The sequence below is a fragment of the Homarus americanus genome, unplaced genomic scaffold (genome assembly GCF_018991925.1).
Source record: "Homarus americanus isolate GMGI-L3 unplaced genomic scaffold, GMGI_Hamer_2.0 scaffold49310, whole genome shotgun sequence".
Taxonomy (NCBI): domain Eukaryota; kingdom Metazoa; phylum Arthropoda; class Malacostraca; order Decapoda; family Nephropidae; genus Homarus; species Homarus americanus.
Window position 1 is genome coordinate 1,615,743 of NW_024735038.1, and position 12,874 is coordinate 1,628,616.

Genomic DNA, 12,874 nt, shown 5'->3' on the forward strand with positions numbered 1-12,874 from the left:
GTTTTTTGTAACCATGATAGAAGCGATATGAATGTTATTATTGTAAAATGTTGTTATTATTGATATTTTTACTGTTATTGTATACTAGCGGAATCGCCGCCCTCCGGGCGGCTCTTTCGCGAGGACACGGACGCCACCCTCCGGGAGGCTCCACATTGTCTCACTGTAGTGCATTAAGGTGTCTGCTTTGATCCTGACTTAGTACTCGTCAGAAGGCATGTTTTCCAGGGCATTTTTACATGACTGTACATACGTGTTGCGCTCATGCAGCATTTTTTGGATAGATAGGACAATGTCATGTCTGACACCTTGAATGTTGCCGCACCTGATAGTAGTCTGCTTTTCATGATCTCCCATGAAGTAGATTTCGAGGAACTTTGCCTGCTCATCTTCCGGTGGTAAGAGGGATCCTGCTTTGTGATAGACTTGACCCTGGACTTTGAATGTGGGCATGTATCCGTGCTCACGAACTACTCTGGTAGCTCCAAAGGATGTCATCTGGAACCATGAATTGTACTTCCGTATATTTTCCAAGAAGTGTTTTGACTCTGGTGTTGTTCCCAGCATGAGAGTCTTCAATGGTTGTGGTGGTTTTTCCAAATTTGGCAGTCGTACTTTCCCATGAGAGCAGCACAGTCCAGCAGATTCTCCTTTGTACTTCTTTGCACAGCAGTATTCACATTTCTTATCCATGTTGCCAATGACAACAGAGGGATACTTTTCATATTCTATATATAACATCATCCATCATCACTACATATAACACCATCCATCATCACTACATACAACACCATCCATCATCACTACAGATCGGTAAAGTAGTTTCCGAGATTCTCGTTCGGACACACAAACACACAGACATACTTCTTTGTTTTATATATATATATAGATAGATTTTTCCACCAGCATCTGCCATTACCGAACGAGGTACAAAACAACAGATGTACTGTAAGTTAATGTGCTGGAGGTCAAGGTCTGAGCTTGAGGCTAAACATGAATCATTGAAAAGGTCAAAAGTTGAGTTTGTCGACGCTGCGTTGAAGGTACCATTGTAAAGTTATCGAAAATAGTGTAAGTTATCTGATGACATTTATACCTATTGTTTGCAGGCAGGTATAAACAGGTGTGAAGTGTTAACAGGTGTTTGTAGTGTTAACAGGTGTTTGTGGTGTTAACAGGTGTTTGTAATGTTAACAGGTGTTGTAGTGTTAACATGTGTTTTTAGTTTTATCCGGTGTATTTAGTGTTTAACAGGTGTGTGTGTACTGTAGTGTAAACAGTTTTGTACGGTGTTAACATTTGTAGGCTAACAGGTGTCATGTTTACAGGCTGAGATATGGTCAGTGTTCATCGCGATCCTGCGCAAGAGTGTACGTAACCTGCAGGCGTGCACTGAGGTCGGCCTCATCACCCACGTCCTCCAGCGACTACCACAGGCGGACAACGTCGTCGCAGGTAGGTTCTGACACTTGTTGTTTGTTCATATGACGCGTTTTTTTTATGGTGACTGACAGGTACCAGGGAGATGCTGTACGTCCTGAAATGTCGTTGTTCATTGATTTAAAGGACCAAAAACATGTTCTTGTTGTTCATTACTCGTCCGGTAGCTGGTTCCTAAGACGTTGTTACTCTCTGATCCTAATAAGAAAACGTGAATGTAGGTCCCACACTGAAGACTCTAATCTCTAGGTACACAAGGACACAGCGGGTGCCGGCATTGCACTCTTAACATTGCACTCACTTCCCCCAACTACACAGGTGGGTAGCTAGTCGATGTGGTCGACTAGGGGCCCCCCCGAGTCATTGCCTGGAAGCGGGACACTAAACATATTTTAACATTTTCAGTTAAAACATAAGCAAACAACAAAATTAATAATCACAATAATAATAACACAGCAAAAAACACTTGAGGTGATTTACACATAATTATCAACAAGACCAGAGAACTATACTTGACAACCGCCTCACAGGGTCTTACATATTCAATACGCGCCAGGAGAGACTATTATTGGCCTCATTATAAGGAATCAATATAGGACATGGCTTGGGTTCTCAGGTAGGTGGAGTAGGTGAAAGTGCGACAGTTATTGGCAATATTTAGGGATGATATTTATTACCTCCTGCGTGGGGGTTGTCTTAGTGTAGGACGGGAAATAGAGGTTGTGGGGACCCGATATATTGGAAACTGAAGTGGATAGTGTGGATACGTGTGTGTGTGTGTGTGTGTGTGTGTGTGTGTGTGTGTGTGTGTGTGTGTGTGTGTGTGTGTGTGTGTGTGTGTGTGTGTGTGTGTTACAGTTCCCAACTCTGTGTACAAACTGTGTAAATTTTTGAGGTGAGGAAAAGAGACTGCAGGAAGTATGTAACATTGCAGCGAATATATTTATAACTATGGCTTCAGTTAGTAAGAATACGTGTCTTTATATCACGCTGTGTTAAGTTAACGTGTTGTAGGGTTAAGACACTGCCCTTAGGTAAACAAAGTTGGTCGGGATGAACTAGCGACTTGACACTCACCAGAAGACGTCAAGATATTAATTTTTTTTGTATCAGCTCGTTTGTTTACTTAGGTAGCTATTGATAACATGAAAAAGGGAATATAATCGGAAACTGAAAAAAAATATATATATATTAAAAGAAACAGTTGAACTCCGAGACCGTATTAATATAATCACTGTCTGTCTTATATAAGGGAAAATACAATCAGAGTAAGATGTCAGCTTATGAGAGCCTGGAGCCTCCTCGATAATGAAACGAGAGTGGGAGACCCGGAGGCCGTGGTGATGCTGCTTCAAGATCACCACACTGTCTTGATATGTGTTCGATAGTTTAATTTGAACGTTCATGTTATTTTATCATAAAGCAGACTATTAATGAATGGTTTTAATATTAACATTATAAAAAACATGATTTTATTAATTTTAACATATTTTAAAACCACAATAACAGTAGCGAGGCAAAGCAACTTATAATACTCGTATATGTTAATGTTTACTAAAAAGGACAGGATGATTTATGACATAGCCGAAACAGGAACGCGAGATATACAGCATAATTTACACATAAGAAAACCTCCACGTAGAAATTATCTTCCCTCCTGCAGTGAGAACCAGAGGAGGAGGGGAGGGGAGGGGAGGGGAGGGGAGGGGGGGGATTGTACACCTTGGGACACTGTAGGTGGTGTGATTTAGCGTATTGTATCAACATCCGGGTTCAAGAGGTGGTTCATTATTTCCAGCTTAAGTAATAATCCTCATTAAGTCCATTTATGACACATTAGACCGGATTTGCCATACCGGATGTAGCGTGCGAACGGTGTATGTAAACAAGGTGCTTGATCAGATAGTCATATGAAGGCCCAACACCATAAAACTCGGATCACTTGAAGATTAGGCATCCTAGCTTAATTTACCTGAAGAAAGACTAACCTATAACTCTACCTGGGGGGATTAGGTCAGCTCAGGTTAAGTTAGGTTAGGTTTGGGCAGTTTAGGTTAGCTTAGATTAGCTTAAATTAGGTTAGCTTAAGTTAGGTTAGTGCCAGGTTGGTTAATCTCGAGGTTAAATACGATTAATTCACCATGTTAATATCCTCTTATTAAGGTTTCTAAGTATGTCGGAGTGACATCTTGAGGGTGGTGGCAGGAGAATGTGTTCCTTCATTTCCTGTAAGGATTGTGGGAGTGTGGAGTGGAGTCTGGTTGTGCCTTTGATGTGATAGGAGGATACGCGGGGTGGGTTAAGATGTTACCATGGTGACGGCTGCGAGCAACACGACGCCACCTACCTATCCACCTTGCCTGCCTGCCTGCCCACCTCAACCACCCACCACCACACCTTCTTTTCCTTTTGTTTTCTCTTTCTTAATTCATCCTTTTTTCTTCACATCCTCAAAACTTAGTCGATTTTTGTCTTTCCCATTTACTCTCATTTCAGCCCTACCCTCTCCTCCTCATCCTCCTCTTTCACTTCCTCCTCTTTCACTTCCTCACCCTTCCCTCTCACTTCCTCACCCTCCTCTTTCACTTCCTCACCCTCCTCTTTCACTTCCTCACCCTCCTCTTTCACTTCCTCCTCCTCCTCTTTCACTTCCTCACCCTTCCCTCCCCACTCTCACTCTCCCTTCTTTCACTCTCACCCCTCCTCTCTCTACTCCCTCACCCTCCTCTTTCACTCTCACCCTCCTTTCACTTCCTCACCCTTCCTTCTCACTCACCCTCCCTCCTCTCACCTCCCACCTCCTTTCACTCCCCACCCCTTCCCTCCTCACTCACCCTCCTCTCCCCACCTCCTCACCTCCTCCTCTTTCACTCCCCACCCTCCTCTCCCACCTCAATTCTCTTTCACTCTCACCTCCTCCTTCACTCCCTCAACCTCCTCTCCCACTCCCTCACCCTCCTCTCTCACTTCCTCACCCTCCTCTCTCACTCTCACCCTCCTTTTCACTTCCTCACCCCTCCTCTTTCACTCTCACCCTCCTCTTTCACTCCACCTCCTTTCATCCTCCTCCCTCTTTCACTTCCTCCTCCTCCTCTTTCACTTCCCCATCCCCTCCTCTTTCACTTCCTCCTCCTCCCTTTTTTTCACTTCCTCCCTCCTCCCTCTTTCTGCCTCCTCACCCTCCCTTTCTGGCTTCCCTCACCCTCCCTTCTTTCACTTCCCTCACCCTCCTTTCACTTCCTCACTCTCCTTTCACTTCCCTCACCCTCCCTCTTTCACTTCCCTCACCCTCCTCTTTCACTCCTCCTCCTCCTCTTTCACTCCCTCCTCCCTCCCTCTTCACTCTCACCCCTCCCTTTCACTCTCACCCTCCTCTTTCTAATTTCCTCCCTCCCTCTTTCTCACTTCCTCCTCCTCCTTTACTTCCTCCTCCCCTTTCACTTCCTCCTCCTCTTTACTTCCTCCTCCTCCCTCTCTGTATTTCCTCCCTCCCTTCACCTCCTCCTCCTCCTTCTTTCACTTCCTCCTCCCCTCTTTCACCTCCTCACCCCCCTTTTTCATCCTTACTCTTCCTCTTTTTTAATCTTCATGATTCATTATCTCTCTCTCTCTCTTATCTTCATTTCATCTTGTTTCCTCTCACCCTCCATCTTGTTTTTCTCTTACCCTCCATCTTGTTTTTCTCTCACCCTCCATCTTGATTTTCTCTCACCCTCCATCTTGTTTTTCTCTCACCCTCCATCTTGTTTTTCTCTCACCCTCCATCTTGTTTTTCTCTCACCCTCCATCTTGTTTTTCTCTCACCTTCCATCTTGTTTTTTTTTCCCACCTTCCCATTTTCTTTTTGTATTCACTTGCCGATTTTTTCCCATTATATTTTTCCTCGTCTATTGTTTTTTTCTTTTTTTATTCTTTCTCTGTTTAGTTTCATATTGTCAGAATATAATGAAATGGATAATGTAAGTGTCAGGAAAATATGAAATTGGTTAGAGAATTGTCAGTGAAGTTTGAAATTGGTTAGTAAAGTCAGGTTAAATGTCAGGAAATTGTGAAATTGGTCAGTCAAGAGGGGAAAATGTCGTGATGCTGTAATAACCATGATGTTGTGTCTTAAGCTCACACCACTAGAGGATGTACTGGGTGTCATCCAGGCCCTAGCATCCCCCTATTACAAAACTGTATTGTGTGGTCAGCTTCTAGTACCGATCGTTGCTAATTATCTATGTATAATCCATTTATAAGAATTATTTTTCGGGAGATAATAATTTGTTGAAGATATAATTTATTGTGTTATCTAGTCATACCATTGGGAAGTATTAATTAATTTGGTGTAATATCAGAGAAGGTGTTTTGTGTTGTTCAGTCATGAGAGATAAAGTTATTGATATCACCACAAACTCTTATTTTTTTCCCATATCGATTCATTTACATGGCTTAGTTGGGTCTTTTCCCTCATAGCACTGTGCACTAAATACTAACATAGACCGTGAAATGTTTGTGTTTTGAGAAATTATAATAAATTTCATTCGTTGTTGACAAAATGCACAACACCTATTGAGAAACCTTGCCATGTTCTGGGTTGAGGTTACAACTAAGGTCTTTAAGCACGTATTTTAGATTAGTAAATACACCCATTCATCTGCATTTAAAACCCAAGAGAGAATTATTTCCCTCACATCTCAGTAAACTTATTAATTCCATGACCAAAGCGTTAGTGGATTTCTTCGTGATAAAGTAACAGTACTTTGGTATTGGTAATTTTGCTCGAAAGGAAATTCTAACGCCCGTATTATTAAACAACATCTTCCCTTGAAGAGGGTCGTCGTGTTTCAACTCGAGTTTTAAACTAAATGAGTCCTGGGGGACTCCGCAGTACAGTACTTAACGGGGCGGTGTGGCGGTAAAATTAACTAATTCCAATATTATAAATAAATTTTAGTTTAAAACTCTGGTTGAAACACGACTACCCTCTTCAAGGGAAGATGTTGTTTAATAATACGGCCGTAAGTCTTGAGAATTTTTTCAACCACGTCAAGGGAAAATCCACCAGGTCAATGAACCAATGAGAAGGGAGATAATTGAGCCTGTTGGTTGTGAGTGGCTGGAGGGGCTAATTACTGAAACCCGGACCACGGAAAACAATACGAGGATTATTATCCCTTTGAGAACGATGTCTTAACCCCTTGAGTATGATGATGTAACCTCTTGAGCCCAATGATTTAACCCCTTGAGTACGATGTCATAATCCCTTGAGTACTATATCTTAACCCCATGAGTACCACGTCTTAACCCCTTGACGACGATATCGTAACCCTCTTGAGTACATCGTCGTCTTACTGAAGGGACTAACTCCTCGTATTCAAAGGGTTAAGACATCGTACTGAAAGGGTTAAGACATAGTACTGGAAGGGTTAAGACATCGTACTGAAATGGTTAAGACATAGTACTGGAAGGGTTAAGACATCGTACTGGAATGGTTAAGACATAGTACTGGAAGGGTTAAGACATAGTACTGGAAGGGTTAAGACATCGTACTGAAAGGGTTAAGACATAGTACTGGAAGGGTTAAGACATCGTACTGGAATGGTTAAGACATAGTACTGGAAGGGTTAAGACATAGTACTGGAAGGGTTAAGACATCGTACTGAAAGGGTTAAGACATAGTACTGGAAGGGTTAAGACATCGTACTGAAAGGGTTAAGACATAGTACTGGAAGGGTTAAGACATCGTACTGGAAGGGTTAAGACATAGTACTGGAAGGGTTAAGACATCGTACTGGAATGGTTAAGACATAGTACTGGAAGGGTTAAGACATAGTACTGGAAGGGTTAAGACATCGTACTGAAAGGGTTAAGACATAGTGCTGGAAGGGTTAAGACATCGTACTGAAAGGGTTAAGACATAGTACTGGAAGGGTTAAGACATCGTATTCAAGGGATTAAGACGCCAGGGACCTCAGTATCTTATTGGCTTTGGTACGTCTCTGCTATCTTGTATTTTAACCCGTGAGTGAGAGTTTTTTTTTTTGAGGTATTAAATTAGTGTTGTATTGATCGGTGTTATGTGTGGTAAGGTGAGATGTATAGTGGTTAGGTGATGGTGATGATGGTGGTGATGATGATGGTGGTGATGGTGTGGAGGAAGGTAGTTATAGTGATATGGTTTTTAGTGAAGTTAAATGTGAAGGTACAGTGACCATTTTATTGAGTTTTTTAATTGACTTTATTGTAGAGACCACGTCATTACCCAACCTACTGTAGAAACCTGATAATTATTAGTCTCCCACTGTAGGAACCGATTGAGACCGAATGAACAGAAGGAATCGGTCTTTTTCCCCTTTATACGATTGACCTTCAGCAACACTCACTCGTTCAAAGGTCATATAGCAGTTCCTTTGCCCTTTGAGAGAGAGAATGAAAAAAAAAATTATACTGTTATAACGTTTCTGGTGGGCGGTAAGAGAAGTCAAGGCGCTACAGGGGAAATATTCTATGTCAAGATAAGGCTCTCTCAACATTTTATTATAATTATCAAAGAAAAAAAAAACCTTGGCAGCCTCTCACACGACTGACTGACCTGACTTTAGATTCACCGTCTGGAAAATCTTTACCTCGTCCTGCAGAAAAAAAAGGTGAGGAAGCGTGTTAACTTCTCTCTTGAGTTTTGTCCACGGTAGGAAAAAATAGACAATTATATTTGGAGTGTTTTATCGAGTTCGGAAAAATTGTTGCAGGTTAGGTTAGGTTAGGTCCGGTTAGGTTAGGTTATATAGTATTTCGATAGTTAATGAGTATATGCTGAAATGTTCTGTCCATGTGAATGTTGTTTATGTGTGACCGTGTGTTAATAATTGGGGTACACACAAGTACGCTTACATAATTACATATTCACACACATATGTACATAAACTCATACACACAAAGTAAATGTTTTAAAACCTAAAGAAAAAAAAACGATTTAAACGAAAATACACGTAAAATATCTCACTTTTAATCATTGGACAGAAACGCATGTAAAAGTGTGATTTCCATTTTAAATGTTCAGTTTCCTCTAAATATTCTGTTGTATCTCCCTGAGCAAGAAAACTTTTGAAGGGAGGTAGAAAATGGCCGTGAGTAAAAAAATGGCCCTGGGAAGAGAAAAATGTCCGTCTGTAAAAATGGTTTTTGGTAGAGAATAAGTTTGTGATTTAAAAAAAATGGCAATGGGAAGAAGAAATTACTGATACAAAACCATATCAGTGAATTGATATGGCCGAGTGAGGAACAAAAAAATAGCCGGGGTGATAAAATGGCCACCGAGGTAAAAGATGACCTCAGAAGTAAAAATGGCCACAGGTAAAATGGTCTCGGTAGTAAAAAGGCCATAAATAATTTGTGGTTTTCTGGAGCAAACTTTGAGGTGGGTACCACGTCATATTTCCCTGGAGCAAGACGAGGCCCAAAATTCTGAGAGAGAGAAAAGCTTAAAATTCTGGAAAGCTTGCCTGGTTGCCGGTCTATGTGTGAGAGTTTTACGTTAAAGAAATTCTTGATTTTATGGATAAGTGTGGCTTTGGATAGAATACTTAAAATACCACAATGTAATACCTGAGCTGTTTATTATGATGCTCTCGTGGCTTTTCAAATTTATAAATAAGTTAAGTTAAATTCTAGCCCGGGTTAATAGTAATGAAAACACGTATAAATTGGGGATGGATTAGCCAACTCTTCCAATCACTTTTAACTGTAAAATTAATCCTCTCTCTCTGTGTCCATAGCGCCCTGTGTCCCCATCCCATATCAATTCTGTCCCACCCATTTATTACATGTTCATCTCCTCCCCCACCCCCCCCCATACCCCCTGGAGCGAGGAGGAGCAGTGAGGGAATGATTGTGTGAATGTCTGAATGTTGACTCAGGGTAATGAGTTGATGTTGGTGGTGCTTACAGAATGTTGACATATATTTTGTGTCTGTGTGTGTGTGTGTTTGTTTGTCTGTATGTATGTATGTGTGTGTTGTGACTGGTGAAATAAAGTTATCGACAGTCAGTCATCAGTTATAGCTTGGTAACTGGTATTGATGAGGTTTGTTTGTTTGTTTGTTTGTATGCTTGTGAGCGTTGGGTTGACTGTGTGGAGATTTTCTATTATTTACTCGCCAATTGGTCACCAGTCACTCACCAGTCAACTCTATCAGATCGACTGTGGTGAACACGTAAACAGTCTCTCGCTTTCCGTCACATAACCAGTCTAGCGTGCCCAGTAACCGACCCAAGTCAGTTATTTTCATCATTATTAGTCATCGTCATCGTCAGTGTGTCATTCTAGTCATCATGAATGTCATTATCGTCATCTTCACCACCACCACCATCATCATCATCATCATCATCATCATCATCATCATCATCATCATCATCATCACCGCCACCGTCATCATCATCATCATCATCATCATCATCACCATCATCATCATCATCGTATCTTCGCCGCCCTCATCGTATTGTCATCGTCATCCATCACCCGCATCATCATCATCATCATCATCATCATCATCGTAGTATATCATCATCATCATCATCACCGCCACCGTCATCGTATCGTCATCTAGTAATGTCATCATCATCGTCATCATCATCATCATGTCATCGTCATCGTCATCGTCATCATCGTCGCCATCACCGCCACCGTCATATCATCATCATCATCATCATCATCATCCTGCCCAGATAAGAAAAAGAATAAACAGCTCTCCGAAACTAAATTAATATTCATATTGCATTGGTTTGTTTACTTTCAGATCGAGATTCTAAAATTATCATACAATTTTAATCCGGGGTTTAACTTATCAATTCTTTTAATATAACACTGGATAAGAAACGTTAAGTATAAGGTATAGTCTCAATGCTGTTTCCGCGACATCTTATCAGTCAGCCAGCCAGCCACTTAGTTTTCCCTCGTAACATAAAGAAAGTCGGTATAAATGCTTTCTAAACATCTTAAAGGATATAGAAACTGACTTAAGGTCGTTTGGGAATCTTTTTAGCTCAGGGTTAAGGCCAATCTCGACAAATTTGCTTGCTGGTCCGAGCGGGTAAAAGGAGTTGGAACAAATAGGGCCTTAGTCACCCCACCCGGAAAATACTCGGGTTGATTCGCAAGCACAAAGACGAATGGTTTTACACGACAAGCAAAGAGGGTTTACCAGGCATATAAGAAGATAGTTTTACAAGGACAAGCAGAGGTGCTTTACAAGCTGGGATGATTTACAGACTGGGATGATGTACACACACACACACACACACACACACACACACACACACACACACACACACACACACACACACACACACACACACACACACACACACACATTCCTCTAATTGGAATATGAACTGACGTATATATTTAAAGTATAGTCTCAGTGCAGTTTGATGTCACAAAACTCGATAGTTTTGTTTCACGTCTAACTTACGACGATGTTTGAACAGATTCTCAAAATTCTCAAACTGTCGCAAGAGTTTCAGTGGAATTTAAACACCATTAAGATATACTGTAGATGTTTGTGTCATTGCTGAGGCCAGTCATACTCAGCTACAGTTTGATGGGTAATTTCTGTGTCGTTTATTACGTGAATTACAGGAGAAAACATACTCGTGTATTTCTTAAGATAATATTTTACACGAGTCTTACTGTAGAAGCCCACAATCAAGATGTATAAACATTTAATACAGAACAAATGCTAACTTGTAGAGAGCAACAGCAGACCATAAACCATGATTTACGCCGGTGACACTCACGTAAAATATGACCACGAACATTACAGAACGAGTTGATGGTATCACACAATAGATGGCGTTGCTGCGATGCTATAAATCACGACTTATCGTATTGGAAACTATTAACAGAGTCCAGTTGTTGTAATGGTGCGTGTTATTACGACATCTGCTCTGTAACTCCATATTAAGGAGAATGTTAGAATGTTTTCATCAATAGTTCGCGGCGCATTCTGCAGTTTACAGGGATAAGTGTGTGTGTGTGTGTGTGTGTGTGTGTGTGTGTGTGTGTGTGTGTGTGTTGTCGGTCTTTCACCCTCTCCTTCCTTTACCATTCCCTCCCTTTAGGGATATCAGTATCCATTGATCCACCAAAAACTAAAGTGGGAAAAGTGAAGATTCTGTACATAGGTAGATAGATAATAGATAGATAAATCTGCACCCTCTGCCAGGGGACGCCTCAGGGTGATAAACAATCACGTATCCTGACTCATGGTAACACTACACAGAAAATTATATCCAATGAAACACTTGATGAATGTCTCCGTGGGTCAGTGAGTGGCATGGCAACAGTCATACACTCTGACCTCCCATGGCTGACTGTTAGAGTGTTGATGGTAGGGTCGCCACCACTATGAACACTACTGTCCGGGGTAGAAAAGAATTGTTGGAGGCTGGTGGTCTTGCAGGAAGACAGATGAGGGGAACTACGTGACGGATGTGTTCACGTATGTCGATAGTTGGTGGGTGGCTGGAGGGCTGAGTTGTGTATAGTAGTTTATATGTGAGAGGGGGAGGAAAGGAGAGTGCCATATATATATATATATATATATATATATATATATATATATATATATATATATATATATATATATATATATATATATATATATATAAGTGCATCAAGATTTCAGATCGTTCGCTTACTTTCCAATTCTTGGATAAAGTTGGATAGAGTTGGAGAAGGAGGAAAGTTATGAACTGGTTCTAGACGAAACGCCGCACCGTCCTGGGCTGTGTGGTTGGTATTGCCTGGTTGCCGAGGGAGGTGGGGCAGCCTACCACGGTCCACGCCGATGATGGGTTCCGTCCCACAACCACTGTCCACGCCGGTGATGGGTTCCGTCCCACAACCACGGTCCACGCCGGTGATGGGTTCCGTCCCACAACCACGGTCCACGCCGGTGATGGGTTCCGTCCCACAACCACGGTCCCACGCCGGTGATGGGTTCTGTCCACAACCACGGTCCACGCCGGTGATGGGTTCTGTCCACTACCACGGTCCACGCCGGTGATGGGTTCTGTCCCACAACCACGGTCCACGCCGGTGATGGGTTCCGTCCACAACCACGGTCCATGCCGGTGACGGGTTCCGTCCCACAACCACGGTCCATGCCGGTGATGGGTTCCGTCCCACAAACCACGGTCACGCCGGTGATGGGTTTCGTCCCACAACCACGGTCCATGCCGGTGATGGGTTCCGTCCCACAACACGGTCCACGCCGGTGATGGGTTCCGTCCCACAACCACGGTCCATGCCGGTGATGGGTTCCGTCCACAACCACGGTCCACGCCGGTGATGGGTTCCGTCCCACAACCACGGTCCACGCCGGTGACGGGTTCCGTCCCCACAACCACGGTCCACGCCGGTGATGGGTTCCGTCCATAACCACGGTCC

The 12,874-nt window shown here is 42.4% G+C and overlaps 1 protein-coding gene across 1 annotated transcript in view; it reads left to right on the plus strand.

Moving 5' to 3' along the window:
• Positions 1-12,874, plus strand: part of LOC121870775 — a 202,030-nt gene that overhangs the window by 100,487 nt on the left and 88,669 nt on the right. Inside the window, exon 3 of the mRNA XM_042372731.1 lies at positions 1,329-1,455. Within this exon, the coding sequence (XP_042228665.1) occupies positions 1,329-1,455 (127 nt within the window). The remainder of the gene's footprint in view (positions 1-1,328; positions 1,456-12,874) is intronic.